This window comes from Arvicola amphibius, chromosome 5 (genome assembly GCF_903992535.2).
Source record: "Arvicola amphibius chromosome 5, mArvAmp1.2, whole genome shotgun sequence".
NCBI lineage: Eukaryota > Metazoa > Chordata > Mammalia > Rodentia > Cricetidae > Arvicola > Arvicola amphibius.
This window is the reverse complement of record NC_052051.1, coordinates 150,156,377-150,181,256: the sequence shown is the minus strand read 5'-3', so window position 1 is coordinate 150,181,256 and position 24,880 is coordinate 150,156,377. Positions and strand designations below refer to the sequence as shown.

The 24,880-nt window shown below is 46.1% G+C and overlaps 1 protein-coding gene and 1 pseudogene across 1 annotated transcript in view; one reads left to right on the top strand and one right to left on the bottom strand.

Moving 5' to 3' along the window:
* St8sia5 (ST8 alpha-N-acetyl-neuraminide alpha-2,8-sialyltransferase 5) overlaps window positions 1-3,244 on the bottom strand; it is a 66,675-nt gene extending 63,431 nt beyond the window's left edge. Inside the window, exon 1 of the mRNA XM_038331497.1 lies at window positions 3,114-3,244. Within this exon, the coding sequence (XP_038187425.1) occupies window positions 3,114-3,244 (131 nt within the window). The remainder of the gene's footprint in view (window positions 1-3,113) is intronic.
* A 15,465-nt stretch (window positions 3,245-18,709) lies between these two features.
* LOC119815386 lies at window positions 18,710-19,659 on the top strand (annotated as a pseudogene).
* The last annotated feature ends 5,221 nt before the right edge of the window (window positions 19,660-24,880 follow it).

Genomic DNA, 24,880 nt, shown 5'->3' with positions numbered 1-24,880 from the left:
CACATACCAAGATGCCCCTTACATCATGGGATCCATCTTTTTTGTGTCTCTTCCAATGGCTATACCTAAGTATACACCCACATGTGCATTCACACACACACACACACACACACACACACACCTACTCCTATCTTCAATCATTTGTTCATTATCCATACTTAATAATGACTTGTTACTAAACACACATGCAGCCTAAAGCAAACTGTAGTCCCTGCCTCAGAGCTTCTGGCCCAGGGCAGTTTTCAACCTCAGCACCACCGACATTTAGGGCTGAACCATCTTTGCTGTGGCAGGCAATTTGGGCCTTGAGGAGTTTTCAGACATCTCCCCTGGCTTCCTCCTTGATGACAGTAACATCTCCTGTTCCCATGTGACAACGAAAGATGTGGCTATTTGTTGGGGGCTGTGGACCCCCAGACCCTGAATTTCCTGTAACCAACTTGTTTTCCAATGCTTGCAGCTGCTCTGAGCAAAACAACTTGTTTTCCTGTGTTTGCAGCTGCGAGACCCTCAGGAGTTCCTGATGGCAGGAGAGTGCTTTCTGGTGGGTTTGGCTGGGGCATGGCTATCAGTTTAGGATCCCTATATAAGCTGCCCCTGAATACAATAAAGGGAGCATTCTTAGGGAATTCAAGAATGACCCATGTCTCTGTCTCTCTGTCTCTGTGTGTGTCAGTCTCCAAGCCCTTTCCTGGACTTGCTAGAGAACCCTCTCATAAGAGCAGGCTCCGTACTACAGGCGTGGTACCATAGTACATGTAGTAGCATGGACTACAGGACCGTAGTACACGTAATAGTGCGGACGGTACAGCTATTCTAATGTCTAAGGGCGAAATTGACCTGACAGAGACCTACTGGTCTACAGCAACAAGTGGAGTTTGCTATTAGTCCCTCGGGGCCTTCTAGAGAGGTGGGTTTCCAGATGACAACCTAGAAAGGAGTTCGACCCAAGGGCCCAGGAATGTAACTCAGGGCCCTTCCCAGGGAGCTCCAGTGCAGGTCTGCGCTGTTTCCTGATGGGAGCCAGCTCCTAGCAACTATGATGTGCGGTGAAATAGGACACGTAAGCTTGACACTACAAGTGTGAGACACAGAACCAGGGGAGCCTGAAGACAGACCAGAAAGGGAGCCAAGTGTGGCAGTGCAGGTGAGATTGGTGAGGAAGACACAGGAGGGGACAGCTCCATGCCTGTATCCCTGCTGGGCTGCTGCTTCCTTCCTTATAGCTGGCGTGTCCCTCCCCTATCTAGATCTTAGCCTGCTTTCAGGGCCCATGAGAGCTCCACCTCCCCAAGCAGTCTCCCCTGGTCCATCAGACACTCTTCTCAGCCATGTCCTTCTTATCTCACTTGCGGTCATTTGCTTCCAGAGACGGACTTTAATCCCGCGGAGCACTGGGACCACATCATCAGCTTCTTTATAGCATCCCTTCCTTGGTTCCCTTTCTAGGATGGAACATATACCAGTCTCGACAGTTTGGTTGCATTAAACAGGAGTCCTGAAGTGAGGCCTGCAAGGTTTTACCTGCTGTTTAGCGATCAGGGTCTCTGAGAGACAGAGAATGGGAACCAACTGATACACCTGCTGGGCCCTGGGCAACCAGTCCATCCATCCAGACACAGGCAGAGTTTGACAGAAAAATCGGGCGGGAGTGTGGTTGGCACCTACTTTGACCTGATGTCTCTCTCCTGTCCCACTAGAAGCTCCATGAGCCCCAGCAATTCTGGATAGTTACCAGTAGGGGGAGGAAACCAAGAGCTGCCTGCACTGAGAAGCAGGTACCAAGATCCAGCAAGGCTGCACAGCAGACAGTTCGGTAACCATCTTAGTGGAAACGATCAAACCCAGCAAGTCAGGAGACTAGAAAGTGTATTTAAAGACACCAGTGTCACACAGAGCACATGAGCTGGTACTAACTAGGGAAGAGAGCTGCCTGGGGAAGTCTGGAGCAGTGGGTGACTGGAAAAGAATGTACGAGGCAAGGGGTCACATAGCCCTCGGTTTTAGAGAGGTACAGGGAAGGACAGCCGATGGCTTAGCTCTGCCGCTGGGAGCAGAGCGCCAGCAGCGACCCTCCCCCTCCCCCTCTTTGGGCAGCCCTGAGTGGGAGCATATGTGGCCAATGCAAACCCCAGGACTGGGAAGAAAACAGCACTTAATTATTAAGGCATTTCTGAGATGGTGTGTGTGTGTGTGTGTGTGTGTGTGTGTGTGTGTGTGTGTGTACCATTTCCATTCCTATCCATTTGAACAGACGGCAGTGAGATGAGACAGGCATTGGTCGTGAAGGAGGGGCCTGCAACAGAGAGGAGAGAGGCTCTTTCCACTAGAGACCCTCGCCCTGGAGCGTGGGCAGAGCTCCCACCTCCAGGCAGGCAGGTCGCAGGCAGCAACTCGGGCAGAGCCGTGGGAGCCTGGCATGCCCATGCATCTTCCGCACACTGAGACTGAAGCTGTGAACAGCATCAACTGCCCTTTCTCTTCAAGGAGTTTGGCTGTGGATGGAGAAAGGGTGAGAGAGCCCAACTTCTTCTGCTCTGACCTGTGGGGCTAAGGATGGGAAAGAACCTTCTACTTCGAAGGCCATCAACTTTGTCTCACAGATCTAAAATTTATTGTCCCTTTGTGTGGCCACAGACCAGCCACTACCACCCCACCTAATCCCGGGTTCCTGGGGAGAAAAAAAAAACCTTTACCTCCAAGGTTCCCCACAAAAATTTATGACTGCCATACTAAGAAGAAAAAAAGAAACCTTTGACCTTCCAGTCACAGCCAAATGACCACGAAAATGTAGGTTTGGAGGGACAGCGCAGCTCTGGGCATGCACATGCATGTATGGTCTGTTTAGATGCTTGGCATTCCAAGGTGCTGCCCACGTTCACAATAGAACAAAGTTCACACACACACACAAACACACAAACACACACACACCACGACAGGCACACAGCTGGAGCTGTCCTCCAGCTGGCAGCAGAGATGGAGATGCCATAGGGCACCCCACGGAGGTGCGCTCTGGCTAAGGGCAAACCTCCTGTCACCTGCTCGGAGAAAGCCACCGCTGCCTATCGGCCACCTCTAGACTGGGTGTATTCCATCCCTTCAGACTTTCTTACCTCTTGATGTAGCTCCTGCTGTACAGGATCTGCTGCAGCAAGGTCACCAAGGCGAAGGCGCAGATGAAAATGAAGAGCAAAGTTCGGTTTCCCAACAAATCCCGGTTGGCTGAGGGGTCTGCGTAGCGCATCCTGGCGGCCCGGCGCCGCGGATGCACCGTGCGGGGCGGCGTGGCAATCACGCGCGCTGTGTGGGGCCCCGGAGGGCGTTAGGTGAACTGTCAAGGCTTGGCCAGGAGGGCAGAGGACTTCGCCGGGCAAAGTTTCCCGCGGGCGCAGCCGGGGCGGCGGTGGCGAAAGAACAGGGCCAGTCGTGAGGAGGTCCGCCGAACCCCAGGCCTGTCCTCGCGTGCTGCTGTCTCTGGGCGCCGGTGTCCGGCAGCCGCCGATCTGCCCGTGGAGGGGCGACGGCAGGTGCCCGAGCCGGGCCGCCCTCCCGCCGAGGTGACGACCAATGAGGAGCAGGGCCGGCCAGGCTGGGCTGAGACTCTGCGCTGCGCACCGCCCCCTCTGGGCTGGCTCGGGATCGGGGGCAGCCGGAGCTTGGGGCCGGCCCGGGGACAGCGTGTCTGATCCCGGCGCCCGCAATCAGGGAGTGCGAAGGTTGCCCTTCGGTGCTGCGGAGGCGAGGTGGGCAACGCAACCTGAGGACGCGGGACTGCGGGGAGGGGGAAGGGAAAGGCGGAAAGAGCCGGGTTGGAATCGTGGGGTTCGGAGGAGCGCGGGGACAAGTGCAGACCGCAGAGCCAGCCTCGTCGGAGACGAGCATTTGCATGCGGCGCGCAGGGCACTGAGTCACCGCGGCGCCCGCGTCCTCGCGCGCTGCTGGAGAATCCGCGTTGAAAACGGAGCAAGGTCAGCCGGGTAGCCCTTCAAGGACGGCGCGCGCGGCCCCTGCATGCTAATGGCCTGAAGGGTTGTCCCAGGGGCCTCGACTCCCGGCTCCTGCTGAGCAGAAAGTCGGGGTCTATCCCCATAAACCCCCTGCCTCCCCCACCTCCCCGGCCACTGGCCTCTACCCTTTCACCATCTGCAGCTAATGGCCCTTAGTCAATAACCCTGTTGTCACTCAGACACTGGGACTTTGTCTTATCCTTGGAACTATTCATAGACCATAGGTCAGCAGCCGGCCAACTTCGGGTAGGTACTACGGCTCCCCAAAGCGTTAAGAAGTCACTAGGTCCAGTAGTGAGTGTAAGCTGGTGAAATGATCCCAGAGATGCAACGGAAAGGCGGTGCTATCCCAAAAATTCTTACCTCCGAAGAATGCCCACCCCTACCAGATTCCAGGCTCGCGACAGCTGGTCCATCCTTCCATCCAGACACCGCATAGGCTTGGAAGTCAGTCACATGCCCGGGGCATCCACTACTGAACTCACTCTGTATATTAGGGTGCCCTTCCCAGGACCTTCCAGACACTCCCTAGGTCCCAGAGTCATGTCTGCCTTGCACTCAAAATTTGACCAAAACTCAAATCGCAGCAGGAAAAAGAATTTTGGCAAGAAATGCCCAGACTCCAACCCCTTCAGTCTTTGCATTTAGCAATTTCTTTTTTTGACCAGAAAGACCAAGGGATGCATGCTAAGTTTCCATGATTAAGAAGCCAGCAATAATTTCAACTGTGTTCTTTCACGGGGTTGAAATACTAAGTATCACCTTTGAAGAATGTGTGTAGTTTTCTATCCCTTGTACCTATCTGTGACTAGGCTTTTTAGCCAATTAATGGGATAATCTGGAAATCTGGAGTGCTCGTCATTGTCTGATTAGCCTTGAGTCTGTTGATGTTTTACACATCAACCTATAATCGCTCTCATATACGCTAATGAATTTTCACCTCCTGTCTTCTATCATGGTCTACAGTTGAGTGCGTCCAAATGCCAGTTACCTAGCCTGTTCTGCCTAGCAAGAAGTTCTTGAGTTTCAGATTTCCTGTACATGCTGGGAATGGGGACCTGTCGGTGTACCCCAACGACAGCACTGACAGTGTTTTTCTCTCCTGCTTGCTTTCTTTCTTTCTTTCTTTCTTTCTTTCTTTCTTTCTTTCTTTCACCACAGGTTTTTGCTCTGAAGCCCAGGCTGGCCTCCGACTTGTGCCCATTCTCAATGCGGGGTTAAGGTGTGTGTCACCATACCACGCTCAGGTCTCTCTGACTTTTTAACAGGGACTCCTGCGTACCTACCATTTGCCACTGGGTCCTCCACATATTGCAGAGCAGGTCCCACACCCAAGTTCCAAGCTGACAGAGCAGGGACTGTCAATCTACCTTGTGCCTTCCTCGTGTGAGGTTAGCAAGGAAGACATACAGAGACAGAAGCTGTCACTCAGTGACAACGTGAGTTTCTTATTCAGCTGTAGAAGGGGTTTCTCTAGTCTAGAAACCACAGAGTCCACTGTCTGCTTCTAAACTGGGGTAGTTAGAGAGAAGAATGGGGAAGGGAAAGAAGAATTAAAAAGTTAACATTTTTGGCACATGGCTGTCCCTCTGTGTTTGTAACCAGGGAGTGATACATTAGAGAATGTGACAGATAAGTATCTCTTCGGGCACATTACTGGGATCAATAGGGCAGGATGGACAAACATGCAGAGAATCAGGTTACTTTAGTTCTTGGAAACCAATTTAGTTTTCAGATCATTGTCATTCAACCATATGGAGGAGCTATACAAAATGGAGTGGCTAGCCCCTCCTCCAGCCCCTGCACCTTGTTTCCTTTCTTATCCTGCTTATCCTCCCTCCCCATTCTGAGAATTGCCTTTGGATGCAAGCTTCTCTGCAAAATAAACCAAAACAAATCCATTTTACAGTAATGAATCAAAATTATCTCAAGAACCTTTTAATTGAAGTATAATACATTTACCAAAACAGCATGGACCACCAGTGTATAGCTCACTGCATTTTCATAAGCTGAGCACAGTGCTGTGGCCAGAGTAGGAACCTGAGGAGAAGTCCTCCCCACCCACCTAGGATCTCATCAGGCTCCACTATGGCTACTGTGCACTCAAGGGTTCTGAGGCTCGAACTCTAGGCATCAGGCTCATACAGCCAAGGCTTATACCACTAAGCCAACTCACAGAGCCAGCTCTGACTTCTGATGCCAACTTAATGTATTTCCTGTTCAGGCAGTTTCTGTAAATGGAATATTGTTTTGTGTCTGGCTTCTTCTGGCTCACTGTTAGCTGTGAAATCCATATATATTATTGTATATGTATGGGTGTACGTACACCCTCTTGTGCACACATTTTTACCAGTCATGCGGATGAATGCTAACACAGGGCCTGCTGGGCAGAGGGTTTTCGTATGTCTTCAGGCTGAAGTCAGGTGGTTGAGATCAGTAGGTGGCTCTCTATGGCCCTGATCACATGAGTCCTTGAAGCAGACTGGGATCTTCTATGGAGGTGATTTGAATCATTCTAGGGACTGACTTGAGAGAGCGCTCACTGATGGCTTTGAAGATAGAAGAGACCTCTTGGCAAAGTACTCAGATGCCCTCTCATAGCAGAGACTGGCTCCTGGCCAACAGCCAACAACCACACAAAAAAGACTGAATTCTTCCAACAACCTGAAGAGGCTTTGAAGAGGGTCCTGGGCTCCAGTTGCCCTGACCTTGAGACACATCAGAAATGAGATCCCACCCCTCAGCTTTACAAGTTGAAGCTCATCTGTGTATTCCTCACAATACTAAATGTGTGGTCCTTTCACGACAGGACAAAACCAGTTTCTAATTAGCGTCTGTGCGATCTTTCTGCTGTATAATACTGTAGCATACCTGTCTATCTTTCCTTTTGCTTTGTGTTTTTAGGGCTTCAGATCAAACCCAGGGACTTGGGCATGCTAGCCAAAGCATTAGACCACCATACCACATGGCCAGCACTAGCATTTCTACTACTGTTGATGGACATTTGGCAGCTGCTGCCAGGAAGCTTCCAAAGCCTGCTCCTTGATGGACTGATGCATACATATCTATTGGGCATCTGAATTCCAATAGATATGTATTTCCAGCATCTGAATTTGGAAATTTTCAGTCAGATAGTGTATGTATGTTCAGCCTTGGTGACTACTGCCAAATGGTTTTCCAAAATGACACATTATTTATAACTAGGTATTTGCCTTGCTATCACCAAATGAGGTGATGTGAGCATTAATCTCCCAACCTAATGGAAAAAAAGAGCACCAAAATTATTGAGGGGCAGTAGCAGCCCCAGAGGTCCTTACTCTGTGGAAACACCCATGGGGTGGCTCTCCATCACTCTGCAAATAGCCAGCAGTAATCTAGTCCATCTCTGCTGATGCTGCTTATCCAGCCCAATGGCATTGATATCTGATTTCTTCAGATCAAACCAAAGAGTTATATTTAACCCACCCACAAATGTCTTGCAAGGCTAGTGGAATCAGAGAACTAAGGTCATGAAACGAACAAGTTTGAAATCTTTGATGCTACTGGCAATGTGGAGCCAGGCTCTGCCTTAGGCCAAATTTATGCTCTGATTGTAGAACTGCAGCAAACATTCAGAAGGACTTACAAACAAAAGAGTAGACACGTGACCAAGTGATCACAGTGCCAGATTCAGTGAACACCATTTTTATATTGTAATGGCCAGGGATGGGACAGCTGCATCATTGTTTAAAATACACACTCACGCACAATTAAGCCAAGAACAAATGTCAACACTGGCACAATCTGCTAAATTACTGATAACTGATGGGTATTACTCATGCTGTGAACATTGTCTCCAATATAAAATAGAGCAGCTTAAAAAGAGGAAGGAACTGAGCAGTTTCTTTGGGCTTTTATTTTGTGCAGCCCAACCACAATCTGCGATTATGTAAGTGGCATTCCACGCACATGTTCAAGGAGTGTGTGACAAGGGTGTGCTGTTCTTATGCCTCTTGACATTTGTGCTAACAAGTCAGGCCTGTGAGGGGCTGCTCCTGGCTTGGGGACAATGTTTGTGATGAAAGCGTCTGTTACCATGTGAGCAAATTGCTCTGGCGATAGCCTCATAATCTATGGCTCGGCTAACCACCACAGGGTTCACTGCAGGTGCTGCGTTCTACATCAGCCCGGCTTGATTTTTAATTACTTTGAATTGTGTGCTGGAGCTATAACGTCTACTCCTCATACATTTCCATTGTGACCGATGGGTTGTGTTCCAGGTAATGTATAAGTCACTGGCAATCCTAAACCTTCTTGCCATGGCATCTCCAACCCCAGAAGCTCCTTCTCACCTTCCAGCAGTCAATCTCTGCATCAGAAAGCAGAAAGGTTCTGGCCCGCCTCAAGTTTGCCATGTTCTCATAGCTAGCCAGGCACAACTCACAGAGGGATAAGGTCATCTGGGTCCCACTTAGATGACATGACAGCTTAACTGAATCCCACACCTTCACTCATCCTAAAGGCTGGGTTCCGGGAAAGAAACATGGAATCCAGTTCTACTCTTTAGAGAAAGAACACTGGTGAACAGGGCTTAGAGAATAGTTTGGGTTCTTATCAAGTTTAGTGCTCCTTCAGTACCGACAAAGGAACAGGTGGCCCACTCAGATCCTTCACTTACAAAGCACTAATGAAGGCCTCCCAATCCTCCTATAGCTTCTCTATATGAGTCATTTAGCCATCACCCTAAGTTCTAAAGCTCCATGTATTCTGTGACATGGCTGGCATGACCCCTACATACAGGTATTATTTTGTGCCCTCACAGGAGATTAAAGTCTAGTGAGGAAGTCAGACAGTCCTTATATGCTGAGTAACTGGGAGTGATCAGGAGGGTGGCTGGTAGGATGGACCACAGGAAGGTGTCTAGAAGTATTTGGGGGCTCCAATGGCATGGGAACGGATAGTCAATTAGATGAAAACAATGGGACTAGGAGTTCCCGGTAGAGGCTGTAGCATGAGTAAAGGTTCCAGTGGTAGCTGTGGCTTGCTGGTTCCATGGATCTTAGAGATGAGGGTGGTGTGTGGCCCAGAGGCAGAGCCTTGCAAGTTGGGACTCCATCCATGGACTATGTTAAAACTGTATCATAGCTAATCAATATGCAAACTGAGGGGGCAGCATTGAGGAAGCAGTGCTTTCGAGGCATAAGCCTTCTACTTGCTGCAGGCATCAGATCCCACTCCCTGCTGTCCATTCCCTCACCCTATCAGCAGGCAGCCCTGGCCAGCATAAGACTTCATTCTTTGCCTGCTCCCATGGAAGCAGAAAGAGTGTAAAATGTGATCACTGCTTTGTAAAAGCTGTCACCATATTAAGTGGCTCATCACTCAGTCCACTTGAGAGTCATAGACGTGAGTTAAGCATGCCTAGGGACACCCGCTGCAAAATCATGCACTTGCTAGAGCTTGTGTCTGGTGTGCACTGTTCCTGCCATCTGGGGCCCTCTGTCCTCCAGGTTCCTGGTATAAGCCCACGCTCTGCCCTGCTTCTTCCACCTCTCCTCTTGAGAGAGGCTTTGAGAGCTGTCATCTAAACCTTTGATGGAGACTGACCCTGTGGTGTCATCGATACTGTGTCTCCCCAGTTGTGCTCCCAGCACTGGAAAGGAAGATACAAGCTACTGACCTCCTCATCACATCCTCAAATATTTTCAATTCGGTCTTCTGGGGCTGGGTTTCCTCAGGAACATCTACTTGATTTTTAACAGAATTGTTGGGGATAGGATGTTGTATGAAATTTTCTTCCTCCAACTAGCCAATACTTAAGGCTGATGTGTTCTGCCTGAGAACCTGAAAGGGATCATTGTCCACAACACACGCAGTCATCAGTTTGACAGTCTGGCTTGCTATGATATGAGTTTAGCCTAATTATCATTCTCACAGGCCAAGTGTACAATGAAGAACACCAGCATCCAACAAGATTTCTGAAAGACCAGATGGTAATTGTCACAGGCTTCATGAAACAGTTTCTGAGGCCACTGTTCCACTAAGTTGTTATAATGTGGAAGCGCAGTCGACCTACAACTTGGGCTGACCCACGAGCTGTGTTACTGACTCCACTCCACGCTGGAATATGCAGAACTTCTGCACACAGTCCCAGCCCACTCACCTGAATAACACAAAAGGCCTTCCCTTGTGTTTAGACACTGTCTCCACAAAGGCTTAATAACTTACAAGAACCTATTATCCACTGCCAATACATTAGATTTATTTACCCTTGAACTGAACCTGGGACTCACAGTGTGACATTTGTATGCACAAATGACCCTGACTGTGGCCTACTTGTCTCTGATTGCTATGATTCACAGAGCAATCATTCAATAGGTTGTTTGTACGATTCCACCTTTCTGCCTGGAGACAACAGATTCTTGGGTCCTTAAGGTCAGTGTCGGCAGAGCAGGAGCCACAGAGATACTAATGAGCACATCAGCTGTGGTGTACACTGGGGCTTCTCTACTGGGAAGCAGACTGAGAGGGTGCTAAGAGAGAGACTAGGAGACCCTTGCTTGCATGGTTGTCACCATCAAGTTCACATGAAGTAACGAGTCGGGTCAACCTCCTTCCAAGGGTGGAGTCGGGTTCTTTGTTGTGACTGAACGCCCTGACATCTGACTGTGAAGGCTGTGAAAGGCTGAAGGAAGTGGCTGGCGGTGTCCCAGAGCCAGGGCAGCACTGAAAACTGTGGCACACGGATAAAGTGTTTGTCAGGATCGAGTGTGAGACCGTGAGAGTGCTGTGTAGTGGGGACTCTTTCCTGGTGAGCCAGTCTTTACTGTGACCTTAGATGGGGAAGTCATTTCACAGTGCAAATGTGTGACACTAATCAGGTCCTTCCCTGCCAGCTTCACATTTAAGCTCCCAGAACTTCGACTCTTCCACGTCCTCTCCAGCCTACACCACAGCTGCTTCTCGGCCACCCCAACCTCGCTGCTGTGAGTCTCACCACCCATCTCCTCAGTCAGCCATCTGAATGACAGTTAACACTGGATCTGAGGAACTCTGGGATTGTACCTGAATGCCTTCAGATTCTTACGGGATATCATTTGCATAGATGCAAATGAGACCTCCGTAGTTGTGTGTAAACTTTAAAATACTTTAGGATCCAGTGATTGGATGCTACAAAAGTTCTTTTCTTTGTAACCTTTATAAAAAGCAGGACATATGCTCCAAAGAGTACATCAACCATAGTACACAGCTCTCTGAATAATCACAACACGAAGATAGTTATGTGAGAAAAAACAGTGAAGGAAAGAAACCATCAGTCCCTAGAGCCCCTGATGTTCCCTCATGTTCAGGTGCCATCCCGAACCCTGCCATCTTCACTACTCTTCCCAGCCCTGTCTCCTCTGTGGTGCACCTCACGGGATCCTGGGCCAGTTCCAGACTAGCACAGTAGAAGGAACATGTACTTTGGAGCCTATCACCTCTACCACTTGCTAGTGTTGTGGATCTGGTAAGACATACCATCTCCCTAATAGTCTCTGAACACTGTCCTGGGGATCCAATGTGCTGTCCACTTCCCACAGGACAGAGGGGTGGGGCTGGTGCTCAGCATGCAGCCACTAAAACTTCACATACGTGCTCTTTGTGGGCCTCTACAGCCCTGTGTGGGGAGTCACTGTGTCTGGTTCACAGGTTGCCTCTGTGATTCTCAGGAGAGATGACTAGTCCGGTCATGGCAGACTGGAAACTGTTTGTCGGCTCCGAGGCTGACCAGTGTGACCCAGAGGTGACGAGATCCAGGAGGGGATTCAAACTTACCCACAGTCCCATGGACATCTGAATGCAACTTTGGGTCACAGTGCTGGTCCTTTTAAGAGATTATCTTCACTAATATTTATCTCAGCCTTGCCAGGATGTTTCCTAAACGGACACATAAATGCCAGCCTTATAACACTTGCTAATAAAAAACAAGTCCTTTGGCTTGAGTCTCAGTGGTGCCTAATAATAGCTGCAGAGGCAGATGAGTGTTTAGCTGGCCATGCGAAGAATATGTGGGACTCTCAGAGCCAAGAGACCATAGGGCAGTCAGAGCCAATGACAGCATCAGCAGTCAGGGTGAGGGCCAGTCTGGTCTATGACTGCGAGCAGTATTTGCGGGGAGTGGAGGGGAGAGCAGGAAACCAGTCAGCCCCATCCTGGTCACATCAACAAAGCCAGGAAAGGCCATGCTGTCACACAATAAATATACTGGACAGCGACTCTGGAGCACGCACATACAGGTGTGTGCTGAGGGCTCAGGGAAAAGTTCCTTACCCCTTCCCAGGACGTTCAGATATTTGTTCAGATGAAGAGCAGGTGCCTTCTTGTGTTAGAAATACAAACCAATCATTTACTAACTCTGGGCAGCGGCCTAAGAAATGAATGCATCGCAAACACCTGTTTGGTTCTTGCTGCCTTTATGGGAGTCTGGCAAGGGGGAGGGAGGCACCTCTGAGTCAGCTTGTCCACCACGCAGCCTCTTCAGCTGCCACAGCATCCTTGTCCCACAACTCCAGGTCTTGTCTATGAGCTGTGAAGCATTCACCACCGAGTCCAGGTTTCCCTCCCTATGTACATGGAATGGGCATGATAATCCGGTGAACAAAGAGCTGGGCTGGATCTGACACACGAAGACTCCAGCACCAACTCTGCTCTAGGACTCTAACAGCCACACAATGGAGGAAAGAGGAAGAAGAGCACAAAGATGAACGCCCCTGCCAGTCTTCCCTCCTGTTCAGGAGCCTCTCATCCAGTATCTTCCTTTCAGCTCATCCCAGAGTTCGGGCGCATGGCCACAGTCTGATTTAGCTCACTTTAAAGGAAAGCAGAGGCTGCCCTGAGCACTGAATTGACGTGGCCGGTCTGCATCCAGGATGACTTCCCCAGGAGTTCCTGCGCTGCTCCCAGCTAGAGACAGACGACCCCAAGTCCTCAGCACTCTTGGCATGCTACATAGCTGTCTATCCAGGTATCCCATCAATTTCCCAGCCTGTTGTTCTGGGGAGGCAAAAGCAGGCTGCTTCCATACTAACACAGAACCAGCATGCAGTCAGCAAAACAGACCTGAGAACTAAGACACTCACGCTACAGCTTCTCACACTCTCACGAAAACCAGGTTCTAAACCAGAGCCTTCTCTAGGGGAACTCAAGGTCCCAGCCAAGAAGGCATCCTGTCACGTTAGCTGTCCCCTCCTTTCCTCAGATGGGCTCTGAACGAATAATATTTTCCCTTGCGGAAAGTTCGGGGTTCCCCTTTGGTGACAGGCCAGTCACCATATTTAGTCCCTATGGTTGCAAGAGTGCCATGCCAGCACAGTCAACCTCTAATACAGAGAATTACTCTGTGGGGGAATGTCAGCACTTCCTGAGCTGAGGAGACAGCATCTATATTCTTACTATCCCCTTGCGTTCCTGGCTGTTGCCTAGATCTGCAGGTCTCCGACTAAGGAAGGAAGGTGATTAGTAAGCACTGGGGGGGGGGGGGCGGGCAGAAGAGTAGGTATTCAAAGTCCACCCAAGCCTTCTCCACAGTCTCGGTACCATACCATGCGGCTGTCCACCCTGGCCCGCAGCGAGGCCTTGGGTCAGGAAAGCACTAAGAGCTGTGTGTGAAAAGTCAGACTTGCAGGTTGCTGTAAAAAGGAGCGAAATCACAGCTGTGCCTTTTTGTGTGTCTTTTGCTCCATCTCATTCAGCACACACATCTTACAACAGCTACCCTCTCACTTTAACAGCCACTCCCTCCCTCCAAGGGGCTTGATTAAAATAACTCTTCTCAGGGTCAGCTTTGCTGCCGTGCAGAGAAGGAAACTGCTCCAGAACTAGGGATGAGCCCAGAAGAAACGTCCAGCTTGTCTCCTGCCACGTCCTGCCCACTCTTGAAAGTCAGAGGTAGCAGAGTGAGGAGACCTGGGTACCCCACCGAGGTGATGTCGGACAAACATGAGAACAAGGTGAGCTGTGAGAGGAAGAGAAAATGCATGGAGAAAGCCCCTAACCAAAGACAGAACCTAGATTCTGTTGGGCAAGTTGTCAGTGCGCTGTGTAACATGGGAAAGTTGTTTTCCCTCTCTGAGCCTCAGGTCCCTCATCTACAAAGTAGGGTATTTGAGGGCCTTTCCAGTGCTGGGTCCATGGCTTAGCCACTTCCACATTCATTGCTGTTAGAAATCACCTTCCTTCACCTCCCACAGCAACTTAGCTTGGCTTGCCCTTGACTTAGGTAGCTGTGTATTGACCTGATATTTGGCCTCATCTAAGAACTCTGCATTTCTTCAAGCCTCCAGGGCCAATACCTGCCCTGAAGTTTGTTCTCCATCCTGTCCCCAAGATCTCAATGCCAATCTCATGTCCTATTTACATCCCTCATTGTGGAACTGGAGAAACGGTTCAGCAGGTAAGAGTGGGTACTCATCTCGTAGAGAACTTGAGATCTGTCCCCAGCACCCATTCTAGCAGCTCATAACCACTTTTAACTCCACTGCAAGGGACCCCAGGGTCTCTTCTGGATTCCCCAGTCGCTGCATTTACATGTACACACACACACACACACACACACACACACATACACACACACACCTACCTATTAACTCTCTTTATCTGAGAACACTAACACACTGAGCAATTCAACTTCATGTACTTGATTAAGTGGCTGAAGAGTCTGTGATGCTCACCTGTCTTTCTTGTGTTTTCCTTTGTTTAAGAAGTTTGTCCATCTCTCGATGCCACTATTTAACTTTCATTACCGATTTGTAGTTGTGGATAGATGACAGATGATAAAAAGATGGGCATAGAGATACTTGACAGATGACATACATTAGATAGGTAATAAACTGCTGATAGCTAATTGATCATCTGGACCACTTTTGTCAAATATATGTGATGCATATAATTTTCCCCCAGAATGTGGTTCATAGTTTCATTTTAAATGTTTATTATCTGAAATTTTTCATTTTGATAAAGTCAAGTCTATTTTTATTGTTGTTGTTCCTTGGGACTTTTGAGTTCTAAGAAATCGCCTACAAAATTGCAAACACATCTGCTAGAATTTTCTTTGTTGAGCTTAAGGCTTACCTTTTGTAGATACAAGATGCAGTTCAAGTTATGTTCACAAATGGTGTGAGGCAGGGGTTGGATCTCACATCTGTCCCTTAAGAATTTCCAACTTATCCCAACATTATTTACTAAAAAAAAATCCTTCCCACACTAAATTGGCACTTTTATTTAAAAAAAAAAACAAGTTGCTACCTATATGGGTTTATTTCTGATTGATGTTTTATTCCATATGTCTATTCAACTACAGATATGCAATAACATAATTTCTCAACATAGCTTTCTAGCATGCCCTGAAATATGGAGGTATATATTCTCCAACTTTAGTCTTTAAGATTATTTTGGAGTCACATTATCAATTTATAGTCTGATAAAATTCTAGGAATGCCATCCATCAGTGTCAAATCTTGTCCATATTAAATCTTCAAAACTATGTACATCTATCTATCTATCTTCTATTTCTCTATTTATTCATATCTAATTCAGTTTTTCTCAATTAGTGGCTTATTTATTTATTCTTTCATCTGTAGACTGGCTTTTCTGTATCTCATCCTGGCTTCAAACCTGATATGTAAGTGAAGGCGCCCTTGGCTTTCTGATTCTCCTGCTTCAATCTCCCACATGCTGAGATCGCAGGTTTTCACAACCACAGTTGATTTGTGCTCTCCCAACAGTGCTAGGGACAAACCCAGGACTTCATGCATGTTAGGCAAGCACTCTATCACTGAACTACAGCCCTGGCCTAATTTTTTGAACACTTTGCAGGAGTTCCAATACATTCCACACTCAGTTTTCCTATCACAAAAAGCTTGCGTTCATATGTTGTATCTGTCAAAACGAATGAGCCAACGTTAACACACTGCTGTCATGGCCAGAATTTGATCAACATTGACCTCAAGTTCTGGTAACTCATGTAAGATACACTAATCATCATGTCTCCTCAAGAGTCTCTTGACTTTCCTTGTTGAACGGCTCCAAAAGCATGGAGAAGCACTGGGTAGGCATTTTGCAGAACGCCTTTCAATGAAAACTTCACTGATGCTTTTTGTCATGGTTCTGCAGGAAGTTTAGGGGGATAAGGTGCTGCTTTTATCACATCAAGGGCATGTGATGTCAACATTACTAATTACTGTTAATTTCGACCTTGACCACCTGGATAACACTTTCCTCTATAGACCACTTTCTTCCTGCCCTTTCCATTCTATATTCTTTTTTTTATTATTAAAATTTTCCGCCTCCCCCCTGCCTCCCAATTACCCCCTCCCTCCTCCTTGAGAAGGAAAAGTCTCTATGCACAACATTCTTTAAAAATCTATAGTTTCCATGTCTTTTGGGTTTTTAACTACATAAACTATCTGGAAGTCTGCATAAAAGAACTGTCTCTTGCCTTCCAGTTACTGACTCATTTGGTCATTTGTGTAACTCAATATGGACTCCCAGCCTTTAGAAAAGTTGAGTTATAGTTGGGCAGTGGTGGCGCAAACCCTTAATCCCAACACTCAGGAGGGACAGGCAGGTGAATCTCTATGAGTTTGAGGCCAGTCTGGTCTACAAAGCAAGTTCCAGGACAGCCAGGACTGTTACACAGAGAAACCCTGTCTCAAAAAAACAAAAAACAAAAAAAATAAAAAAAAAATAAAAAACCCCCAACAAAACAAAAAGGTTGAGTGATGTGGGATTCCCCACTGAATTCTGTGATTACTATTAATGAATAAAGAAGAAACTGGCTTGAGCCTATAGCAGGGAGAACACAGGTAGGTGGGGAAAACTAAACAGAATGCTAAGAGAAAGAAGGTGGAGTCAAAGAGAGAAATCATGTATCCCCACTGGAGGCAGATGCCAGAACTTTACCCGGTAAGCCACAGCCTTGTGGCGATACACAGATTAATAGAAATGGCTTAAATTAAGATGTAAGAGTTAGCCAATAAGAAGCTAGAGCTAATGGGCCAAGCACTGATTTAATTAATATAGTTTCTGTGTGGTTATTTTGGGGCTGAGCAAAGGGAACAAACAAGTAAGCTCCTACAACAGTTGAGTTATAGTCTAATACTAATTTATTGATTTAACTGTGATTAGTTATTGTAGCTTAAGCCTGTGAGTGCTATTAAAGGAGGGAGATGTCTCCTATATCATTTTGGCATTATCCTTACAACACACTTTTCCATTTTGTTTGGATGCTCCTTTTCATTTTGTTCTAGGACAGGGTTTCAGCACCTTGGGCTCATCCTCCTGCCTCTGTGTCCTCAATGCTGGGCTGATGGGTGTGTGCCAGTATGCCCAGCTGAGCACTACTTGTCTTCCTGGTACTGAGATGTTCCTGACTAATGTTTCCTGCCTCTGCTCTAAAATCTGCTGTACTTCCAAAGAGCTAGCTCCTGTTAGAGGAGAATAGCTTTAGAAGCCAACTCCTCGTCAAGATGCTGCCAAAGATGACATCTTCTTAAGCCCCTTTCCCCACAATACATTACCAGTATACATAAATAAATGTAAACACGTATTTGTTAATGTGGTTCTTACTAGTTCTAAATGTTTCTTGTTTAGGGTTTTCGACACAAATGGTCATATTATCTGTATAACAACAGTTCAACATTCTTCCTTCAGAGCTCTCTTTTTCTTGCCTCGTATTTGCTGGGCCTTTCAGAACTCTGACTGGAAATGAGGCTGTTTAAAAACAGTAGTTATTGTTATTTTGCTACTAATATTTTGGATAAAAATGCTTAGTATCTCACATTCAGTATAATAGTATCTGCAAGCTTTTCATGGATATTCCTTATCAAGATGAGGAAGCTCCCATTTATTTCTAGTTTGCTGGGAGTATCATGAATGGGTATTCATTTGGTTTTTGAATGAGTTTCTCAAATGTATTGTCCTGAATCTATTAAAAATTATGTGATTTTCCTTCATTACTGCATATAATTTATGTATAGTAAAAATTTACCCCTTTCAGTGTATAGCCCCATATGTTTTAACAAAAACATCTTTTTAATCACTCTAAAATTAGCCAGTTAAGAGATAACTGTTTGTAAAGTGCTTGCCACACAAGTTGGGGAACCTGAGTTCTATGCCCAGTACTCACTATGCCTGGAATGGTGGCATGAACTTGTGGCACCGAAGAGGCAGACACAGTGAAATCCTCTAGCTTCAGGCCAATTAGAGGCCCTGTCTTAAACAACACATGTTCTCGGTTCCAGAGCGCTCTGGGGTGTAGTGATATTTCATATGTGTTTTAATAAATAAAGCTTGCCTGAAGACCAGCGAGTAAAACAGCCCCACTGGTCAGCCTTATAGACCAGGCATTGGTAACACACACCTTTAATCCCAGTAGCCAAACTAGTTGCCATAGAAACTGGGTGGTGCATGCCTTTAATCCCAGCCCTAGAGAGGATTATAAAATGGGAGGAGACAGCTCTCAATGCCAGTCTGATTCTGAGATTCCTAGAGGCAGATCGCCATTTCAAACTTAGGTCAAGAGCCAGTGGCTGGCTGCTTTGCTTTTCAGATCTTCAGGATAAACCCCAATTTCTCTGAGTTTTTATTGTGTTTCATTTGGGGGATGGGAGTTCACCTGGGGGGGGGGACTGGGGGCTCTCTACCTCCCCCTGACCACTCGAGCAGGCTCCAGGTCTGGCCTGACCATGTTCATCAGCGTTGGCTCCTCTGCTGAAGGCTTTCACAGTGCCATCCCTTCTGCTCCCTTGCAGCTTCACTGTCGGAATTTCTTCAGGGATGACCTCCATGACATCAAGAATGACTTCCAGATTTGGAGGGTGGTATGCAAAAGAATATGCTTTGATTTACATTTTATGCAGTAGTTTTCTGATTTATAACTTCAGAATATTTGAAAAAAGACATGAAAGTCAGAAATTTGCATCCTTCTGCCTGGGCTCCTGGTTCTTATCAGTCTTGTTTGCCTTTATCCTTGTGGAAGCCATGTAGTATTCATTTGGGGTCATTGTGGCCAATAATTTGCCTTCTGGATTCTTGGCCCTTGTGTTTGCTGTTTGTACCCTTTTATTGCTCCATCCCATGAGTCCCAAGTGGCACAAATTCTGGGCAAGTTGTCAATAGCAATTAAGACATTGATTTACATACTGGGACTACAACTTTTCACCTCTGGTTCCTTCATCTGGATTGTAGCTGTAAGCAGACTAATTTCTGGCAGTGCTAAAACCACAAAGTGTTCCAGGCTTACCAGGTGCTCTGCATCCACAGTAGGATAGTCCAGTTCTTCTCTCAAGACATTGGGGCCATCCTGTCATCTTCAGAACCTACTGGCAAGGCCAGAGAGCCATATGGAAGAGCATAACCAGGAGCTGAAGCTCTCAGTTTGCAGAACTGAGGTGACAGCAGCAGGGAGGAATGATCATTGAGATCAGCTTTTGCTTCATCTTGGTATAAACTATCAATATGGCCCTCAATCTGAACATCGGGCATCTCCTCTCCAGAGAGTTTCTGAGGACCAGGCTGTTCAGCGCATGGAGATGGGATTTTCTAGAATGCCACAGAGGCCCTGAGGGCCTCAAGCAATGAGCTCAATGTGGTTACAACCTACTGCTGCAGCAATGACATTCAGCCCAGCTGTTAAATGACAGTAGTGTGTCTCTGCCACCACATCAGCCTAAGAACCATGCAAACTTCAATATGAATGATCTGGAGAGGAGGTTGGTCCCCACCATACACTGACCTTAACTCCAAGATAGAGACACATTCAGGGAGGTGGAGGCAGGTGGTAGTCCACTGTGAGCAAAATCAGCTATAGAAGGAATAGATCATTTCCTATAAGCAAACTGTACCTGTTGTGTTCTGCAAAATGAGCAGAAATGTTAAACGAATGCCAAATAAGGTGTGTTATACTTACAATAACATTTTTAACGTGGTTTTGGTTGTTTTGTTTTGTCAAATAAATAAAGAAAAAACCCAGGATGGATAGAACCTGAGGTTGATCCCCAGCTTTCCAATGTCCGCATGTACATGTGTAGCTACACAAACACATACGCAGATTAAATTAAGGAACACATTCTATTGCACCCCAAATTCCACATGGCCTTTGGCATACCCTTTATTCCCTTAGCCTCTGGGCCACAGCTGGTTTCCCTGAATGACATTATTGGCATTATTTAGGAGTTTTTTGAGGTTAGCTTCTTTCACACAATGCCTCTGAGGCTGACGCATGTTACTGTGCATACAAACACCAGTTTCTTTCATTTCCTAGGACGCATGTGCGCCACTGCTCACTTATTTGTGCCTTGTTTCCAGTGAGGAACAATTGTTAACAAAAATGCTCTAAGTGTATGTGAACGTATTTTCACGGCAGAGTGCTCCTTTCTTAGAGCTGGCCACCTCGGATGGGGTTGCTATCCTACTCTAAGTGCAGCATAAGCTGGGGTGGTGGTCCACAGCACACTTGACATAGCAGCATTCATAGGCTGAAGCAGGACTACACCTGAAGAGTGACACCCCACCTCAAAACACCAGGAAGATTTAGATACTTTCAAATATTTATTTTTAGGGGTGTGTGTGTGTATGTGTGCTTGAGTGTATGACTGTGAACCACACATGCCTGGTGCCACAGAGATCAGAAATGGCATCAGCTACCCTGGAACTAGAATTTGAGTACTCTTAACTGCTGACCCAGCTCTCCAACCCAACAAAAGATTCAAATACCACAGAATAACTCAACCCATACAGTTTTGTTTGTTTTTTGAGACAGGTTTCCCAATGTAGCCACAGTGGTCCTGGAACTCACAAAGATCTGACTGCCTCTGCCTCCCGAGTGCTGGGATTAAAGGTATGCACCACCACCGCCAGACCCCTGACCTGTGTTTTAAGGTTCTGGTGCCACTTCACACTTACCCCAGGAACATACAAGACTTGCAGTGCCAGCCCTGCTGCTTATGGGTCACCCTTAACCATTCCAACAGGATAGTAGCTACATACAAATGTAGTACTCATTGTAGAGGCTTATTTCTTTGAAGGTTTTGAATATTTTAAAATTAACTCATATATTTTATGGTACTGGGAACTGGATTCAAGACCTCATGCATGCTAGGTAAGCCTTTTACCAGTGAGCAATATCCACAGTTTCTCAGTGTAGTTTTAATTTGTATTTGCCTAATGAGTAACAGTGTTAGAGATACTTTTATTTTTTTGAGTGAACAGGTGTAAATTTATTATACAGCATGTATACAGAGAAGTCTATTGAGAGGTCACAGACTTTAAAGTAAAACAATAGAAACATATAACATTTACCTATTTTGGTGGATAAGTTTAATTAAATGCTCAACTTCTTCATAAATATTCTTATAAAAATACTACCTTTTTGTTCCTAGAAGTTAACATTGTCAACTTAGTGATCATTATATATAATGCAAAGAACAAAGGTCAGCAGAAGCTATAAAGCAGAAAGACAAACATATCAGAGTGTTAAAAAAGAAATCGGGTGACTAAAAGAGAGTGGCGAGAAGAGAGGGCACTCCTGCCCGCGCCACTGTCTTGTGTTCTTGCTTGGTCACATGCATCCTAAGTTAAAGGCATCTTCACAACCTGCAAGTGATGGCATATGTCCGTAATCCACTGCTTGAGAGGTGGAGACAGGAGGATTAGAAGTTCAAGTTCGCCCTCAGCCACACATTAAGCTTGAGGCCAGACTGGGCTGGAGAGAGACCCCAATCTTTAAAAAAAACAGAATGTTAGATGTTAATCATACCTGTAATACCAGCACTTGAGAGACTGATGCAGGAGAGCTGAAAGCTTGAGGCCAGCCTGTGCTACAATAAAAACCCCATTTCAAATTTAGCAAAAACAAAAGGTATTACAATAAAACTGTGCTGTGTAATTTTACAGATTAATGCATCTCTTAATCATCATCACAAAAAAAATTGTTTTTTTCGAGACAGGGTTTCTCTGTGACTTTGGAGCTTGTCCTGGAACTAGCTCTTGTAGACCAGGCTGGCCTCGAACTCACAGAGATCCACCTGCCTCTGCCTCCCGAGTGCTGGGATTAAAGGCATGTGCCACCACCGCCTGGCCAGAATTTTTTTTTTTTTTTTTTTTTTTTGCAGTATATAGTGATTAACAGAAACCCTCAGAACTAGCCAAAATGCAGAAAATGAAACCGTGGACTGTTCAGCCCTAACTGGAACATACAACTAACTCTCTCTCTCTCTCTCTCTCTCTCTCTCTCTCTCTCTCTCTCTCTCTCTCTCTCTCCCTCCCTCCCTCCCTCCCTCCCCCCCCTTTCTCTCTCTCTCCCCAAGGCTTAGGGATCATATGGAAGAAGGGACTAAAACAGTCAGTAGAACAATCAGGCCATGGATGACTTCTAGACACAGAACAGTAGCACATGAGTTATACATATGGAAAGACCTGGGAAAGCCCAACAAAGACCCAGTCTCAGCATGGAGGGAAGAGCTGTGGATGAAGTCCCAGGCCTAGCCAAGGAGCTATGCGCAAATGATAGCTAGCTGCTGGAAGGGGTGGTCAGTGTTCTTTAAGAGTGTACCCCTAGTGAACTGACCACGCTCTAATGAAAAACAACTCACCCAAGAATATTTGCACAGCACTAACTGGTCTTGATGGGTTTAAAAAGAAAACGAACATAAATTTGGGTGGGTAGGAAAAGGGTGTGGATTTGAGAAAAGTTGGGGGAATATTATTAAAACATGTTCCACAAAATTCTCAAATAATAAAGTATTTTTAAAAATAGATCAGACTTCTCTGAGTTTCCAGGCACAGTTTCACACGGGACAACTAGCTGTTCTGGGCAGCTTGTAAGCTCAGTCACTACAGTGGGCATAAGTTTTGAGAGGATACATGGGCAACAAGAGTGTATTGTCTCAGGTTTGGCAAGTGTGCATTCACAGAAAAGCCAGCCCTGGCCAAGCTTTCATACTCAAAAGACAGTGCTCTTTGAATAAAGTTGGCTGGGGTGATCCTCTTTTTAACTTCTCTTTGCCAGTTTCTCCTTTTCCCTTGGATTCCCCAGTTTGAAGCTCAACTTTTGTTTTCCCATGAGACAGTTGGTCTTGTCCTTAGCCATTTGCTGAGCTGTCATCAATGTCAAACACTCTTCTAAGACATCAAGTTTATAAGTCATCTAAGTTTTGCACATAGCTTCATCTGATTTTTCTATTTCCCTTTGAAGCTGGACCTGTTGTTCTGGGCTCTTCTTGCCTAACTCCACACTGAGAGCACCCTCTTTGTATATTCTAGTTGCCCCTCCAGAGAGTCCAAGACAGAGAAACTCAGCCTTGTGTTTAACTGTATACTTGTTTCCCTTGTGGGCAAGAGTTCTCTTACTTTTCTAAACCCCCAGTGTTGATTTGTTTTTTCTTTCCTCTAGTGCTGCTTCTCTAGGAAAAATATTTCAGGTAGTCTTCAGCTTGTGTTCTCCCCAGCGCTAAACATGTAATCCTTTCTGAAAGAGTTTGTTTTGTTTTGTTTTTTGTTTTTAGGTTAAAATAAGCATTTAGAGCAATTGGGTTTTTAAGTATCAGGAGAGGTTGCTTCTAAGTTCACAGAGAGGCAACTCCAAGATGACTCACCTGGAGACTTCACATAGCTTCCTGTTAGATTGCACATGAAGTCAGAATCCTTTATTTGGTTGATAAGTGATTCCTAGCATGACAGTGCATTCTTCCAGAAAAAAAATTATCTGTCTGAAAAGAAATTGTAGGAGCTGGTGCCAGAACACTTTTACCCCTGGATATATTTAGGTTTGTTTGGTAAGTGGTTTTGTTGTTTTGGTTTTTTATTTGAGATAGGATCTCATCATGTAGTCCTGGCCAACAAGCTTTGGAGACAAAGCTGACCTCAAATTCAGAGACCTATCTGCTTCTGCCTTCCAAATGCTATGATTAAAGACATTCACTCAGACTCATTCATACCTACCCGCACATTGTATTTTATATATTTTTTGAGAAAAATAGAACTTTTATATTTTCTCCCAATTTCTAGCTCATACTTTCACTTTTCTCAAATGTCTATTAAAATAGAACTTCAAAAGCTCAGCATTTCTTCTTAAATTGACCTAACAAATCTTTCTGCCTAATAAAAACACATGCACTCCCTGCTTTGTTTTTCTTCTATGTACTCTTAAGAGTCTCCTCCAGCCGCCTACCTTTGACAGCTGACATGTCTCAGCCTCATCTCCAGTCGGTGAAGTTTAAACTGCTTGTTTAGGTACACTTCCTTTTTTTGTCTAATACACCTTTTAGAGCAGTTTTCCATTCACAGTAAAACTAAGGGCCCAGTGCACATGCATGCACGGCTTCCATCACTGCCAATACTTCTGCACCGACTGTTCTGTAGTTTGCAGTAGTTTACATGGAGTTACTACATGTAAACGGTAATTTACATGACATCACATGTTCATAGTTTCCATTAGGGTTCACTCATTGTGTTACACGTTAGTGACCTTTGACAAATGTGCAATGTCTTTATGTCCTATCACAGTACCATACAAAATACTTCCCTGTCTTCAAAACCCTCTATGCCCTCGTCCCCACCGCTCATCTCACTCTGGGAAGTTTTACCTACTTCAGGTTGTCATGCAAATGGAACCATATGGTGTGCAGACTTTAAAGACTGTCTTAATACTTCATTTCTCTTAAATTTTATTACATTTTGAAAATTTTTGTGTGCATGGGGTTGGGAGGGAAGCAAACACCATGTCTTGTTTCGCATGCAGGAATCAGAGGACAACTTGAGAGAACTGGTCCTCTTTCCACCATGTGGGTCTGAGGGATCAGGCTTGGTGGCAGGTGCCTTTACCTGTTGAACTATCTTGCCAGTCCCCTTTTCTTATT